Raw genomic sequence first — 17,126 nt, 5'->3', positions numbered from 1 at the left:
GCTCGCGCCCACGCTGCTGCGCCGCATCGTGAGCGCCATCCTCGCCTGCAAGTGTCGCGCGAGTGGCGCCTGACCGCCAATATAGAGCATTAACCAGTGCGATAAGACTGTACTAGCGAGCCCCGACTTCTTCACTTCAATAGCCGTGTTAGATGTTTAGGGAACTCTATCGTGATCGCGTAAATCGAACGTTTCCGAGCGAAGTTCGGATCCGGATAGACTTGTGACCCACGTGGGCGGAGCGCGCAGCGGGCTGCGACTGCGACTGCGACCGGTCGCCCGGCAGTCGCGCGACCGGTCGGCGGGCGATCGTTCCGCGCGAGGTGTGTTCGCGACGAATTGACGGACGAAATTGTCGACTAAATGTTTATTAGATGTTGAAATAGCATAGATTAGACGGATGAATTTATATGATAATAAGATGTAGCTGTGAAAATTGTTGATTAGCGTAGATTTAGCTCATGTTTAGGCACAAATATCGAATGTACAATGTTTATATATTATTGTAAATATAGAGACAAAGGTTTAATAAATGTAAGTAGGTTAAGTCGATTTGTTGCGGAGCGAGGGACGAGTGGCGCCGACGCGTGGGCTGTTTATTATATCAGAGATTTTAAATAAATGATTTCTTCTCATTCGCTTGTTTTATTTAAACCTTTTTATCGTGGATTGCTACGTGTTCATTACTAAGAAAAAAATTCCTTTAATTTCCTGAAAAAAAGCAAATAAATAAAATAACATAAAAATAACATAAATAAAAAACAATTGATTCATTGTTTAATCACACACACATACAACTTCAAATCATTTACATTTATAAGGCCTGGTTGCACCTTTTTAGTAGTTATAGTTAGATAAATTTAACAATCTCAGCTCTGTAATAAGTATATAGTCTATGCGTTGACTTACATGTGCTTATAATTTTATGCATAGTTAAATTTGCAAGCACCGTTTTATTATTTTGTATTTGACGCTTATGACAAATATTTAACGTTAGCTGACTCCTTGGCTAACTCATATTTTACTTAATTATTTAACATGTTCACTATCGCTAAAGTAATATGATGCAATCCAGCGTAATTAATACTCCGTAAAATGATTTTTATGATTTGAGATTTGTACTGTTATGAGGTTACTTTTTAGTTACTTTTTACTGCGGAAAAACATGTAATCCTCATGGGAACGTCGATTTTGATCAATGAAATTTATAAATTCCGATAGATGACGCTATATTAAAAATGTGACATGAACACATAAATGACAACTATTAATTTTCTACCATGCGAAAGAGATGCCAACGAACTTAGCCAACGAATTAAAAATGTCCTGTGAATCCTGTGATTCATAATAGATGAGAATTTCAACCTGAACGAATTGAAAGTGCAGAGTGCTTCACCTTATTTTATGTGAAAAGCAGGCAAACGAGCACACTTGGCACGGTGTTAAGCTTGTGTTAAGTGATCAACGTCGCCCACTTGCACCCACAATATGAATGAATTATTTATTGTACAAACCAAAATTAAAAATTATAAAATACTAAATAAACACAAGTTGCACAATAGGCGACGTTATACAGGTCCGGGGTATGGCGAGTGTGAGTGTGGGTTTTAGCTTCTTATGTGTCATGTATAATTAAATGTTTGAAATCACTGTATCATGAGATCGAGCAAGACCGATCTCAGAAGTTTTGAAGTTTTAAAGATAAAGTCTGTTGTTTCCTGATAATTTAATAACTTACACAGCAATTCTGAATACGTACCCTTAACTACTCTCAATCTACATAATATATTAATTAATTTATAATAATATGAAGCTAAAGAGTTTGTTTGAAAGGGTTAATCTTAGAAGCTATTGGATCAATTTCAAAAATTCTTTCTCCCTTGGATATGTAGGCGACCTCTGGGTGCATACTGTGTGTGTGCATATAGCGTAAGTAGGTAGGTCATGCGGGCAAAGAAATTAGAAAAAGCGGCGCTAATATGAACCTATTTGATACATCTTCGTTATTTCGTAATAGCGAATGGCTGAATCGCTATAAAGATTTTATATAATAATAAAATCATAGAATAAAAATTCAAAAAAATTTCAGTAAGACTCATGTTGTCTCTCAATTTTCGAGATATTCGATATTCTCCGAAAATTCTAATCTTTGCCACTCTTTCTGGTGCTAGGACTCCGAATGAAGGGATATTTTCAATCTATTTTTTTCATAGTATTGCTGAATAAAATAAGCACTAAGTATCGAATATTGACAATTATATAGGTAGATCGTTTTCGTCATTTTTAATGTGTCCATTTTAGTCATAGGCTGTCGCTCAAAGATCGAAAGCGGATGTGAACCAGATGTGAACTATGTTTTCGCTGAATAAGCGTTTTCGGTCTTTGGGCGTAACATATTACTTAACACCTAGCTGTTTATTGTTTTTACTTTTGAATCTCGAGTTACATTATTACTTTTTGTTATTTATAATCAAATAGTAAATCTGTGCGAATTTACTATTGAAATTGACGATTTACAACGCAGGATGAAAAATAAAACCACAAATATTCGAATATATAATTTATTTCACCTTACCACCACCAATAAAATATTACAATGTAACAGTTTTAGTCTTTGAAATCACAGTATTATCAACATAGATTCGTAGATATAAAAGGCACAAGATAAACTTTGTGACATACAAATGCTTGTTCTTACAGTATAAATACTGAAATTACATACAAAAAAATGCCATAAATTAATTAAATGCATTGCTAGCACTACTATAACATTATAAAAACTAACCACAATTGTTTAACATAATAATATGAGATATTACGATTAATTATTAGAAATAATAAATATTAAATTTCGATAATTTTAGTCTTGACAACAAATAATTTAATTTTCGTTTTTAATAAAATATTAATACATATAAAGAATTTTAATTATTTTCTAAATTGGCTTGGAAGTATACCATGCAATTTGACCGAGTATTTCACGTAGCATTAGATAATCGTAAAAATACATGAGTACATTCTGTTTTTTTTCTTTTTTCTTTATTACGTATACATATAAGGCACAGGAATAATAGACAATGATCAACTTGTTAGCTATATGTGATAGAAGTTTACAATTTTGAGAGGATATTCATTCCTATAATGTTTTTGACCATACTTGTAATATGAGCGAATTAACTAATGTAGATAGACACATTATTTTCGCTCAATAAAATTTATTTTATAAGTATTTTTTATGGTGCTATTTATTATAACTCCCCGCCCCAACAAATTATTTATAGAAATTGCCATTTTACAGACTATTCTTCCACTTTTAGACAATAAAACGATATTTTCTGTATTTTTCCTCGTGTTTAGTGTATTCCCCTCCTCCCCACAGCCAGACAAACGAATCAGTTCACAGTGCAGGGCGGTACGTATCCCCCGAACATGTCTGTGAGTTGCTGAGCGACCGCTATACACAGTGCGTCTTGTTGAGGCCCCGCTACCACTTGTATACCGAGGGGAATGCCTTCCGCGTTCAGACCGAGGGGTACCTGGAAATTATAATGTATAGAATGATTTATATGGTTGGAATAAATAAAGAATTTTAATATTATTTCGAGGCCAATGCGCTATTTCTATTAAGTGATGTTTTGAGGGTTGATGACACGATATTATGTTGTAATATTTTATATGAAAAAAATGTGGAGTTTAACAAAAACAATGTTTGGGAAATAACACTTGACATATAATATTAATATTAAAAAAAACTTATTAATAACATAATCATAATAAATTACAGAAAATTAATTAATTTTTAAATGAATTAATATTGTTATTTGAACTAAAGTAAACAATATTTTAAATATTTAATTTAGTTATCCGATAGGGCGATATTATCGCAAATAGATAAAGCTCTTTAAATAAAAATAAAAAAACACTCATTCCGAATTTTTTTCATATAATATATTTAGTTTTTGGTGCACAATAAAGTATTTTTGTTCGTTTGTTGTTTGTTATTTTATCAAGATTGGGCAAAGACATTTAACAAAGAAACTTTTTAACTTTAAAACCAATTTCTTACCTGAATAGACGGCATTTGCAGCACATTGAAAATGCCCCAATAGGCAAAGTTGAACGGTCTCAAGTACAGACTGTAGTGGTAGGGCGCCGGGCTTGGGGCACTGGGGAACAATAGCACACCATCCGTGCCCAGAGTGTTCTGCAAATAATATGTTTTATTAGAATGTTTATTGTTAAATATTTATAACGTAAAAACTACACCCTGTTGCTAAGTTTTAATTTGATTATTTATTTTGTAACTTTGCTGTCTACGTAAATTTGGTAGGAATATATCAGACTAAATTTCCGTCCGCGGCTTCAAAGAAAAACCCGCATAGTTCCCGTTCCTGTGGGATTTCCGGGATAAAAATCATATGTTTCATACTGGGTCTTCAGCTACCTACATAACAATTCATTGTAATCGGTTCAGTAGTATATGCGTGAAAAAAACACAAACATCCATCCATACATCTATCCTCAAAACTTTAGTATCCTACTAATGTTTTAAATGCGAAAGTTTGTGAGGATGGATGTATGTGTATTTTTATGCCTTATGGTTGTTACTCTTTCACAAAAATACTGAACCGATAACAATGAAATTTAGCACATATATAGAGGGTAACTTGGATTTACACATAGGATAGGTTTTATTCGGAAATCCCACGGGAACGGGAACTAGGAGGGTTTTTCTTTGAAAACGCGGCCGAAGCTGCGGGCGGAAAGCTAGTTTATAATATTAGTAGGATAAGGTATAATTTAAAAACGAAAAATGAGAAATATTAATATCCCTCAATCGCCAAAATATGTTTTGTTGTGCACAAAACTCCAGAACGGCTCGACTAATTCCACCAAAAAAAAAAGAAGTTATTTGTTAATGCCCAATAAAGGTTCTATTGAAGATAAAACACGCAAAAGTGGTAATAGGGCAGAACACCGACTATCGACACCGTTAGTATCGTTAAAATTGTATATTTGAATCTAATAAAAACTACTAAAATTCAGCCTGTATTGGGAATCAATATAAATAAAATATTGTAAATTAAAACAGGTTTATATTTTCTCTTTTTTGAATGCCGCATAATTGAATTTCTACTTTATAGATCGAAATTACCAGTAAATCAGTCTTCAGTTCGCCAGTAAGTTTTTCCGCCCACTCTTTGTTCACAGCTGGCAACACTTGGTCGTCTATCAGTTTTAATATAGCCGCTAATGTGTATGAAGATTGCCCGATTATCTGTAATAATTAATAATAATATATTAATAACTAGCTGCGCCTCGCGGTTTCACCCGCATTTCTCCGCACCTGTTGGTCTTAGCCTGAAGATATATAGCCTATAGCTTTCCTCGATAAATGGGCTATCTAACTTATTTACAGAATTTTTCAAATCGGACCAGTAGTTCCTGAGATTAGCGCGTTCTAACAAACAAACAAACTCTTCATATTTATAATATTGGTATAGATGGTGTTAGCAAAAATTGGTATTGCATTTATATGTTTAAATATCTTATTATATCCGATATTTTTCCACATTGTTGATATACGTACATTACTAAACATATTTTTTCTACTTCAAGAAAACAGACTTGTGAATAGAGAAAGTGAGTAATAAGGAAATAGTGACAATAGCATGTTTTGATAAATTTTTACAAAAAAAAAATTTTTTCATTATTTTTACCTTTATCGCATGAGCATCTTCGCGAAATATTCCATGTGTGGGTCATTTTAAAATGACTCTTTGTAATTTTTATTTTTTTTATTTTTTCGTACTTTACCTTTTTCCCCAGCTCACAGACGCCATTTACTTCCCCGGTGTTATTAGTCAACATTTTCGCGAACACCTCAGTTTCTTTAGTCATGGCGTGTTTCCATAACGCGAACATGTAGTTGAAGCCGTTGTGGTAATATCGGCGGGGAGACCTATCGCCCGTGGTCTCATCCGAAATACGGGAAATTACCCTGAAAATGTGGGGAAAAGGTAAAAAAAAAACTAGATAATATTTTGTTCTATAGTATTCAATTTAAAAATTGACTTGATTGATTCTCTTAGACATGTAAGTTTGAAAAAGTTTTAAAATAATACAGTTTTGTATATTAAATGAAGGAGTAGAAGAAATTCGAATCCTCGGGCGCGATCACAGGTACCTGAGACTATTGCATATACAGTCAAAAAATATTGTGTTAATATCGATTAGGTACTGTTTTATACAAAACCAATCGAACATTTTTTTTGACGACCTACTTACCTAATATACCGATCTAGTTCGTCAATGGAAAAAAATCTGCAAATAATAAAAAAATACGGCTCAGATCTTACCTTTTCATAGCCTTCCTTAAGTCAGAGCAGATGGGACTGATTCTTATATCTTTAGAGCTCTCGACGTAGAAGTATTTTATTTTCTGAAAACATAAATGTCATAATATTAAGAGGAAAACTTTGTTAAAGTGAAACTTTTATTACATCGTCTCAAACTTTTTGGTCTGTGTAGCGCATGTCGCGTGTACGTGTGCACTCGGCAGCCGACCGACACGCGACATGCGCTACACAAAGCAGTGTTCGGAACCGTTCGAACAGTTCGTACATACTATAACATTTCTTACACTTTCTCTAAGATTTTTTAGAAAATTTACGAAAATGCTCCATTTTTGAGTTAACTTTAAACCACTATAGATTGAAAACTCATGAATATATTTTTTAAATTATTATTTTAAATAATTAACAATAGTCCATTGTTTACGATTCAATAGTTCGTACAGTGAAATAGTTGCATGGGGGAGTGGAGGGAGCATTCAAAGATGGCGAGTATATTTTCAAGTTTATGCCAGAAATAAAGGCCTAATACAAAAATATCGGTGTCAGGGCTTAGAATAATTATCCCTGCACTGTCGTTGTGTTTGACAGAATGAAAAATATGGCAGAACATTCTTGAATCAGCTTGAATTCAGTGAAAGTTGCGCCTTGCAATTTAAAACATTTTGTGGGGTCATCAAATCCACTACATACATATAGCTCACTTATATTATATTACGAACTGTATATTCGTGATCTACTCAATAAGCTCTTTCATTTGATACCCCAAACGGCATGTTTTGGAAATTTTTATTTTTATCTTTGTATGCCATATTTAATTACCGGGGTGGGGAGAGGGGGACCACAAAACTGGTTGGCAACATCTGTCTATAGGATGTCTGGGAGCTATACAATATATATCGGAAGTCAGATTTAGGTCCGCTATTTTTGCAAACGAACATCTCCTTGGAGCCTGCTCTATATCGTAATACATTTTCCTGTGCTAGTTTATTCTACTCTATGTATGACGTCATCACATCATTTTTCATTTTTATTTAATTTCTATTAAAATATACGATAAAAAAAATATATTTAAAAATTTTCTGTATTCGCAATAGCAAAATTATTATTTTTTCTTTCATGGTATTACAAAAAACGCAATTCCACTTTCTCACCTTGAGATCCACCTGTCGGTCGAGCTGCAGCAGCTCCGCTTTACCCGCAGCCACGACCTTGGTGAGAGGCACCAGGTCTACCAGGTGCTTGCTGGCGAAACCGATGGATGCTATCGTGGGATCCGTGCCGTTGCGTAGAACCGAACCTGGGGATTCAAATTTATACTTATATCACAGAATACATAATAGTAACACATTTGCAGTCTCTACAGTGTGACTGTCAAAACGATAATTTTGTATGGAGTGTCCGGGGTGTGCTTATATTATAAAGCTGAAGAGTTTGTTTGTATGAACGAGCTCATCTCAAGAACTACTGGTCCGGCTTTAGATAGCCTATTTATCGATGATGGCTATATATCATCACGCTAAGACCAACAGGAGCAGAGCACTGCGGGTAAAACCGCGGAGCACAGCTAGTTTATTGTACTTAAGTTTTATTGTAACATTCTCAGAACAATAAAGAATTAATATATAAATACATGTTAGTCAAGACATTCTATAACTGAAAACATTGCCCAATTCAACTACCTATATTTGTAATTTATTTTGATCTAGCAAGTTAATTCTGGTTTTTAAAAGTAAATAACGTATGCGACAATCAACAACTATATTTAAACAAAAAAAATATCCTGAAAAACATGTATATCCTAAATTTGAAAGAAATCCTAACCTTTGAGGCTTGTGTGTCCCGCTGTAGGGTTGAATCCAAATAGGCCACAGAAGAAAGCTGGCATTCTTGTTGAACCACCGATATCAGAACCTGTTATATAAAAAAAGAATATTTAAAAATGTGTGACAATAAAATCTGTCTACCTACCTACTTTAGCACCGCATAAATTAACCGTTAATCTATACTAATATTATAAAGAGGAAAAGTTTGTAAGTATGTATGTATGTATGGTTTTCACGCAAAAACTACTGGACCGATTTCAAAAATTCTTTCACCATTAGAAAGCTGCATCTTTACTGAGCAACATAGGCTATATTGCATTTTCAAAAAAATTAGAGATCCTTACCAAAAATGCAATAATGCAACCCAAGGTGTAAAAAAATCCTCAATAAAACTTCTGTCATCGCGTGCGCTGCGAAATCTATTGAAGATAGAACAAAAAAATGTTCTACGGTATTATAGAATGGATCAATATCTACAAGAAAGTCCGCGATACCATATATCCATCTTCAGTAGTTATGTTACTACAACAACGTTTTTTACGTTTTCAAAGTAAATAGAAGTGCCGACAGTAATCAAACCATGTTATCCATACACATATATTAATCCTTATCCCATTAAATGATGTTTTATTATAGACTGTTTCAATACCAGCAAAATACTTTTTAAATGAAAAGAATTGGATATTCCATTCAAAAGATATAACGAATTTTTAAGTGTCAATCTACAGAAAATAGTAGGTATACTGTTCGAGCAGGCCGTAGTGCGGGGGTCACGGAGGAATTCTACCAATATGCGTCTTGACGGAACACAGTGGGGTTTTGGTCGGTAGGAATCCGACATAACCCACGGCAACCCACGGCCCCTCCCCCGGAGGCCGTGGGTATCTATGAAAGATTTCCCCACTAAAACAAAAAAAAAAAGGCCGTAGTGCGGGACGGGGTAAAGGTGATTTTCATGTGATTAAAAATTAAACCTATATTCCGACCTATAGTAGACTTTTCACTGTAACGATATCGCTATCTATGCGGGTGAAACCGCAGGGCATTGCTAGTCACCTAATATTGCTTACAAAATTATTGTATATTCGGTCCTATTTCACAATTGGTTTCATCTTACTTGTTTAAAAGGTTATTAGGAAGTTGTTGTTAAAGCTTCCAAATCTGAAATGTTTACAGATACATCTGGAGTTTCACAGGGATCCCACCAAGGGCCACTTCTCTTTATTGCTCATAAAAATGACATCAAGCATTGTGAATATGCACTCTTCGCTATGACTTTAAAATTTACCACATTTTTAGCAACTTGATGGACTCAGATGCTGTCAGTAAGGTTTTTGATAATTAGTGCAGTGGTGTAAAACTAATAACACTATCGAATTGGGAAACTGTAAGTTAGTGTGAATTATGTTTATTTAAATAAATAAATATATTATTTAACAACACACCCAATGCATTTTATGCATATCTCGTAACTTGTATTTTTTTTAATATAAAGCTTTAATTGACGCCACCTCGATACTCTCTCGCACTTATTCCTACTAATATTATAAATGCGAAAGTTTGTGAGGATGGATGTATGTGTATGTATATTTGTCACTCTTTCACGCAAATACCACTGAAAATTACAATGAAATTTAGTACACATATAGAGGGTAACTTGGATTAACACATAGGATAGGTTTCATCCCGGAAATCCCACGGGAACGGGAACTATGCGGGTTTTTCTTTTAAAACGCGGGCAAATCCATAAAGCTTTTTACCGTAATATGCATAATTTAATATTTTATTTAGTTTTCCTTTTTTGTATTGCCTTATTTTTGCTCACCCACTTTTTGTTTTATTTCCTATACTTTAAGGGTTGTCTGGTAGAGATCCTAGCGATAAGGCCGCCTTTTGCTTATATGATATGTATTGTGTGCTTTAATATTTGTATTATTTAGCGATAAAGTATTTTCATAAAGCCGGCTCTACACTATCACTCACACAGCGCGATGGGGCTGGCGAGCGCCGCACACAGCGCCGCCTCGCCGCCGCTGGAGCCGCCCACCGTGCGCCCGCAGTGGTACGGGTTGTTCGTCTGACCGAACACCATGTTGCGGGTCTCTTGCCTGAGGACAAGAGTTATTGAAGTGAAACTTCTTTTTCGGGGTCGGAAAAAAATTTAGTGTAACATTTTTTCGTTACGCGCACGTTACGCGTGACATTTTTCCGTTACGCGCCATCTTTTTCTTATCCCTACCACGCGTGATTCGACGTATTTCTGTAAAGTTGCATATTGTAAATTATTTTTTGAAAAATAAGGTCATATGAAGTTTCAATTCTTACGTGTGAACACTAATACACGCACACATTTTTTTAAATCTCTAATTTATAACTCTCAAAGCTAAGCATATAGTATAGTCGAGCCAATTTAATAGGCAACATTTGACGTCTATCAATTTTATCTTTGAAGAGATGTATCCTGCTTAAAAACATAAATTAAAGTAAATTAATCGATACGGACTTTTGTCAATCGAACTTGAAACACATGTCAATTTTAAAATTCATCAGACTACTAGGTTACGTTGTTGAATTTTGTTGAATTGTCAAATGTTGCCTATTAAAATGGCTCTACTATAATACCAATATAGTCGAGATACTTTAATCTCAAACTTATAACTCTTAAACTTATACATTATGGCGATACTGTTTGACTCTGATGTTAAAAATAAAAATTTTTAGGCCATTCGTGCTGTTTCTCTAACAAGTAACAAGTTATGGTGCTCCCACATTGCCGTTATAAAATGTTTGTAAACATTTTATAACACCAAAACATTTACTAACAAATGTTAACAATTGTTGCACTTTGTTAGAAACTGTTACATGTTATAAGTGCTCCTACATTGATGGAAAATGTTTAAACATTTTATAACATCTAGTATAGACGCAGTAGTATTCTCGCAGTTTGGTTTCGCCTTCTGAGGGCCGAGGACGTCTATACGAAAATGGAAGAAGATTTGCTCATTGGAATAGCTTTTATTTTTTGTTTAAAAAAGAAGAAAAAGCGCTCTTATTGGATGCGCCAAACGCTAAAAGCTAGAGGAAAATATAGTGCCACAGACTATCTCAAGGATTTGGGTATTGACGGTTGCTTAAAAGATTTTATAAGAATGAACAGTTCCGAATTTGAATATCTACAAAATTTAATTGGGGCAAAAATAGGCAAACGAGACACTACATTTAGAAAATCTGTAAGTGTGACGGAAAGACTTGCGGTAACGTTAAGATTTTTGGCAACTGGTAGCAGTTATAAAAGTCTTGGAAATGTGTTCAAGTTGTCAGACCAAGTGATATCTATTATCGTACCAGAAGTGTGCGAGGCTCTCAATGAGGTTTTAAAGGAATACATACAGGTAAGTCAAACAACATTTTTAATTATTTTTTTATTTACTTTTAATATGATCTAATCTAATCATACTTTAGGTAGGTACCTACCTTACCTTACTAATAATTTTTTTTAATAATTAACAAACCAAACATGTATTTTTTAATTTTTGATTGATTCCAACAAATCGTTTAAGGATTGGGTCGAATCTTGGCTTGATTCCGATAAATTAGACGGACTCTGTGTTCTTGCGCTGGTACGAGTATGTGTCCTGGGGTTATCCGAAGAACTGGTTTCAAATGAAGCCGAGGGACTCGGTGCGGTGTAGTATCCTCTCGAGCTACAGTCAGCATTATTTTCCGAAAAAGTGGATAGATTTGGTACAGAGTTGTTTCCCCAGGAACTACTAGCGGTTGGGTCTGTAAAGGTTATTGGAAAATCATATTGTCCCATTGTCGCATTGTACAAAATATTGTTAATGTGATGTTGAGCAGTATTCTTAGCATGACTGTTTTTTATTTGTTTCAGTTTCATCGAGACATACTCTCCAAATGCGTCATTTTCATCCCTGCTTTTTCTAGATTCGTACATTCTTTGTAAAATATTTACAGCTTCTTGTTGTGTTGGATCTTGTTCTACTTCAGGCCGTCTTCTTTTCCGAAATGGTTTTGGGGTGGCGAAAGGCGTGCCCGTAGTTTCATCAGTGACAGTATTTCCTGTTTCGTTCAAACTGAGAGTGTTTTCTGAAGCAATTCTGTTTTCTTCGTTACCCTGAAAGAATAGAATTAAACGATAATTTCAAGTTATAGGCGCGTCAAATTAGCTAAAATTGTAAAAAAATCTATAACCGCGATTTTCTTTTCCTATTTACTTAACAACCCTTAACTGAAATCATATTTTTTTATAGTGTATTCTATTAATATTTCATACTTAATAAAAATATCCAATAAAATTTGTTAGAATAACGAGTTATAAATTTATTATTCGCGCCTATTTCTTAATCTTCTATTTTTGTTCCAGATACCAACAACACCTCAAGAGTGGCTACACGTGGCAAATTCATTTGAAGAAAAATGGAATTTCCCAAATTGCTTAGGAAGTATCGATGGAAAGCACGTAGCCATACAAAAGCCAATTGATAGCGGCAGTGAATATTACAACTATAAAGGATTTTACAGCGTTGTACTTTTAGCGATAGTGGACGCAGAATACAACTTTCTGTACGTGAATATTGGCTGCCAAGGACGCATAAGTGATGGCGGAGTTTTCGCAAACACAAAATTTCGAAATAAAATTAACGACAATAGTTTGAAAATACCCAGTGACAGCTCACTACCAGGCAGAAACAAACCTGTTCCTTATGTGTTCGTAACAGATGATGCGTTCCCTTTAGAAAAACACTTATTAAAACCTTTTCCAGGACCACAGGATAGCAATTCTAAGGAAAGAATCTTCAGTTATAGACTGAGTCGTGCGAGGAGAACAGTAGAGAACGCATTTGGGATTTTGTCAGCCAGATTTAGAGTTTTACGAACTACAATATTATTAGATCCAGAAAAAACTACTACTTTAATTATGACATGCGTGCTACTGCATAATTTTATAAGAAAAACTGAATCGAGCATGATTTACGCTCCATCTCAATACTATGATGGAGATGACATAGTAACTGGTACACGTATCGATGGACAATGGAGATTAGAACAGCAGCAATTAACACCACTTGAAGCATGTGAATCCCTGACAGATGATGGGAAAGAAATAAGAAAAGAATTCGCAGAATATTTTTCAAATGAAGGTTTTTTGGACTGGGCATCTAAATATTATTAAAAGACGTTAAAATAAAACTCACCTGCAACCCTCCATCGACAGTTAAACTTGGAATATTTTTGCCTTTAAGGAACATGAGTTTTTTAAATGCAAACCATTTACTTGACTCATTAGCTCCTGCACCAGATTTATTAGATTTACATTCTCGGTTAAATTGACCTACGAGTGATCGAATCTTTTTTTCAATTAATTTTTTATCCATATTAAATTCACTGGCAATTTCCATCCAAGCATCGTGTTTTTTATTTCGGTCTTTGTAGCTCTCTGACATCGTGTTCCATAGTACTTCTCTTGCTTGAAACATTTCAATCAGTTTGTAAACATCATCGTTATTCCAATTACCGGACATATTTTATTGCTTGGCGCACGCGCAACCACTAATACACACGCACAGCGATGCACGCTGACACAAAGGGACTGACAAGCGAGACACCACGCGCAGCGACCTGCGTACTCTAACCCCCACCGCACCGCACCGGTGTCCGTTTCAATGGCGCCATCACCCTTATAAAATTTTTACAAACAAAAGATAACACATGTTTTATTTTGTTATAATTTGTTTTGTTATAAAATGTTTACTAACATTACTAAACATTTTCTAACATGAAAATTTATTTGTGATTAAATGTTTGCTAACAAATGTTTACTAACGTTACTAATCATTTTCTAACGGCAATGTGGGAGCACCAGAAAACAAAAACAAATTTAACAATAATTTTTTTTATAAAAATCTGAGAAAATAATTAATAATGTTCAGCTAATAACAGTATACATCTATTTCACTTTCAAAAAACTTTGTTACTCAAAAAATTCAGTATGTTTTTTATTACGATGAAAACTCATTATCTTTTTTCTTAAAAAGCACATACTCAACTCAAACATTTATTTATTCAATTAGACTACTTTTAGTAGCACCTTCGAATCGTCATAAAGTAACTAACTACTAACCACTTATTAATCTCCGGCACGTTAGTAACAGCAACTGGTATCGCTCCAGCCTCTCTCATTAAGCGCACACACTCCGCGTCATAGTCCACGCGCACGCCGCGGCGAGCTTCTATACCGAGAGTGTGCAACATGCCTAATACCGCGTGACTCTCTTTCGCCGTGAATGGTACGCCTTAGAAAAAAAAATTTGAAATGATTAAAAAAAGTAAAAAATGGTGTTTAAAAAAAATATATCGCAAAGTTTTTATAGATTTTTCTTATTATATGTGTAAGAAGAGTGTAAATGAGAAATAATCCATTTTTAAATCGGGTAGGGATAAGAAAAAGATGGCGCGTGACGGAAAAATGTCACGCGTAACGAAAAAATGTTACACTAAATTTTTTTCCAACCCCGATAAAGAAGTTTCATTAGTGTGATATCTATGTAAATAAATGATGATGATCCAGATTAAATTTAAAAATAAATAGTAATGTTTACCCAAAAATGGTTTCTTTTTAAATTCTTCCTCTGATAAGCCTTTTTCAATCATTCTGTCAACTTCTTCCGCATCTTTTAAGGCATCCTCGAACCTTTCATCAGTCACAGCATTTAAATATGGATTAACCTGTGAAAGTCATACACACTAGTTAATTATTAAAAACTAGGTTTCCGCCCGCGGCATCGCCCACGCAGTCTAAGAAAAACCCGCATAGTTCCCGTTCCCATGGGATTTCCGGGATTGCGTCATTTTCCCGGGATAAAAAGTAGCCTATGTCCTTTCTCGGGTATCAAAATATCTCCATACCAAATTTCATGAAAATTGTTTCAGTAGTTTAGGCATGATTGAGTAACAGACAGACAGAGTTACTTTCGCATTTATAATATTATATAGTATATTATATAGTATGGATTCATACATAACGCTAACAAATCTTTATTTTAACTGAATCATGAATGTAAGAATTCCTTTTTTTGAAATTTGAATACCTTGGTGTTTTTTAAAATACAAATCACGTCTTCATATATCAAAACATAATCGCTTTCCGGTAAGTGTCCTTATGTACTTTGATATAGATTCTTAACAGACATTGATATAGGTTTTTTAATTAGAGCGATTAATGCAGAAGGTAAGATTAATATGACAGATATAATTGCACAAATGGAAAGGCAGAGCAGGTTGACGGTAATTTTTATCAACAAGAATCAAACAAGAACTAACTTTTTTATTTCAAACCGTAACTATAGAACATACATTTTGTAAGTAGGCGCTACTAGTTTAGTATCTATGGTATTATCAATACAAATACAACAATTTTAGATTAGTCATTGATACAACATTGTTATTTTAGGACACATGAAGATCAATCAATTGATCTTGGATAAAAAATATATTATTTCATAATATTAGGTAATACTCAAACCAAATTATCATCACAGATAAAGAGAAAGGAAGAAAATCATTATACATTATTAAAAAATAACTCACCAATTTGATTCTTTCAATACATATTGCAACCAGATCTCTAGATTTCAATTCCTTATTCCTGATTTTCGCCGCTAAAGCCACAGCACTCTCTTTGAGTAAAGTATGTTTCTTTTCCAATGCTGGAATGGTCCTTCTATGTCCATCCCAGTATAGAGAGAATAGGAAGTCTATAAACATCTCCAGATAATATCGGAACAAGAAAAACATCTGCTTCAACATGTTTATGGCTATTCCTTTAAATATCTTACTGGCTTTATTCTTGCAACGCTGAAAGGTTTTTAATATTTATAGATACTCAAATTATATGTAATTCTGTACATAAGTTGAGTATCATGCTATGTATTCACTTGAAGCAATACAACTTATTAGCAAATTAGCACTTTGAAAAGAAAAGGCCAAGGTTAAAGTGAAAATTAACAATGAATGTCTTAATACAGTAGGTCTTTACACATAATTAATTATACAAAAGAATGTAGGTCATGAAACTCACAAATTAATGCATGTATAAATTAAAAATGTAATTTATATTTTACAAGCAACTCGGTTAATGATACACTAACAGAGTTGACTGAACTACCTCAGAGCCCGGCTTATGTCGGTTTATCGTTTTATCCGTCGCCATTTTACATAGAAAACAAATTGTAAATAAATGAAAATACTTCAGCGGTAAGCAGTAGCTATAAACACGCAAAGGAAACAAAGTTCAACTGCTAATCATACGCGCATATTAATTTTATAATTTAGAATTATTTCTGTGGAAAAGTTCTACACTGTTAATAAACCGAAACTCATCCGAAACTAACTTATTTTCTAATGTTTCATAACACTTGTGCAAGTTTGAAGCAAGTGTTTAAAAAATATTCCACTTTAAAGTAAATTAGTCTGTCCACTATAAGAATTGCTTTTTGACAGCTCGACGGGTGATACCAGAAGTGATGTTCAAAAGATTATCGATTGTGATACCATTTCAATTATAAATTAAAAATATTATCAGAAATCGAATCAGGTACGTAAATAATAATTACAACGTAAACGTACTAATAAGATATGTAATAATAAGACCACATATCTATGCATTGTATGTTAAAACTAAACTAAACTAATATTTTATTATTTATTGGTTTCTATCTTACAATTTGGTTGTCTTTACGTTTAAATTATATAACATAATAGAAGAGTTTTTCTGCATCGGATATATTTTACAGAGTATTTCTATCGATTATTATAATCTATCGACCCATCATTGAATAATTCTGTGTAGACATCACTAAGTGGGCGGGACCTGTCCATGAAGAACGATAATTATTTGTATGACATTTTAACATAGACAATACAATCC

General features: G+C 34.0%; 3 protein-coding genes across 6 annotated transcripts in view; 1 reads left to right on the top strand and 2 right to left on the bottom strand.

Moving 5' to 3' along the window:
• garz (Sec7 domain-containing protein garz) overlaps nucleotides 1-17,126 on the top strand; it is a 437,193-nt gene that overhangs the window by 127,090 nt on the left and 292,977 nt on the right. The gene's annotated exons all lie outside the window — the stretch shown is intronic.
• Nucleotides 2,548-16,669, bottom strand: LOC149481281 (fatty-acid amide hydrolase 2-like). Of its 4 annotated transcripts, XM_089706197.1 has the most exons (13): nucleotides 16,591-16,663; nucleotides 16,365-16,464; nucleotides 15,788-16,054; nucleotides 14,800-14,926; nucleotides 14,322-14,493; nucleotides 10,163-10,287; nucleotides 8,178-8,267; nucleotides 7,508-7,653; nucleotides 6,360-6,442; nucleotides 5,818-6,001; nucleotides 5,156-5,278; nucleotides 4,067-4,204; nucleotides 2,548-3,536 (listed from the first exon to the last, which is right to left on the bottom strand). In XM_089706197.1, exons 2-13 carry the CDS (start codon nucleotides 16,407-16,409, stop codon nucleotides 3,393-3,395), a joined length of 1,644 nt encoding a protein of 547 aa, XP_089562323.1. In that variant the 5' UTR covers nucleotides 16,410-16,464; nucleotides 16,591-16,663; the 3' UTR covers nucleotides 2,548-3,392. The 4 variants fall into 4 exon arrangements, with proteins under 4 accessions (XP_089562323.1, XP_089562326.1, XP_089562325.1 ...); XM_089706200.1 differs by lacking the exon at nucleotides 16,365-16,464 and having other exon boundaries at nucleotides 16,591-16,669; XM_089706199.1 differs by having other exon boundaries at nucleotides 16,278-16,663.
• On the bottom strand, nucleotides 11,690-13,722 carry LOC149481282 (uncharacterized). Its single transcript, XM_089706034.1, has 2 exons — nucleotides 13,396-13,722; nucleotides 11,690-12,314 (listed from the first exon to the last, which is right to left on the bottom strand). The coding sequence occupies exons 1-2, from the start codon at nucleotides 13,720-13,722 to the stop codon at nucleotides 11,706-11,708; spliced, it is 936 nt and encodes a 311-aa protein (XP_089562160.1). The 3' UTR covers nucleotides 11,690-11,705.

The sequence above is a fragment of the Colias philodice genome, chromosome 17 (genome assembly GCF_061535455.1).
Source record: "Colias philodice isolate Cphi_HAF_F1 chromosome 17, ilColPhil1 Martin Lab GWU primary, whole genome shotgun sequence".
Lineage (NCBI taxonomy): Eukaryota > Metazoa > Arthropoda > Insecta > Lepidoptera > Pieridae > Colias > Colias philodice.
The sequence above is the reverse complement of the archived record's forward strand: the minus strand, read 5'-3'. Positions and strand labels throughout refer to the sequence as shown.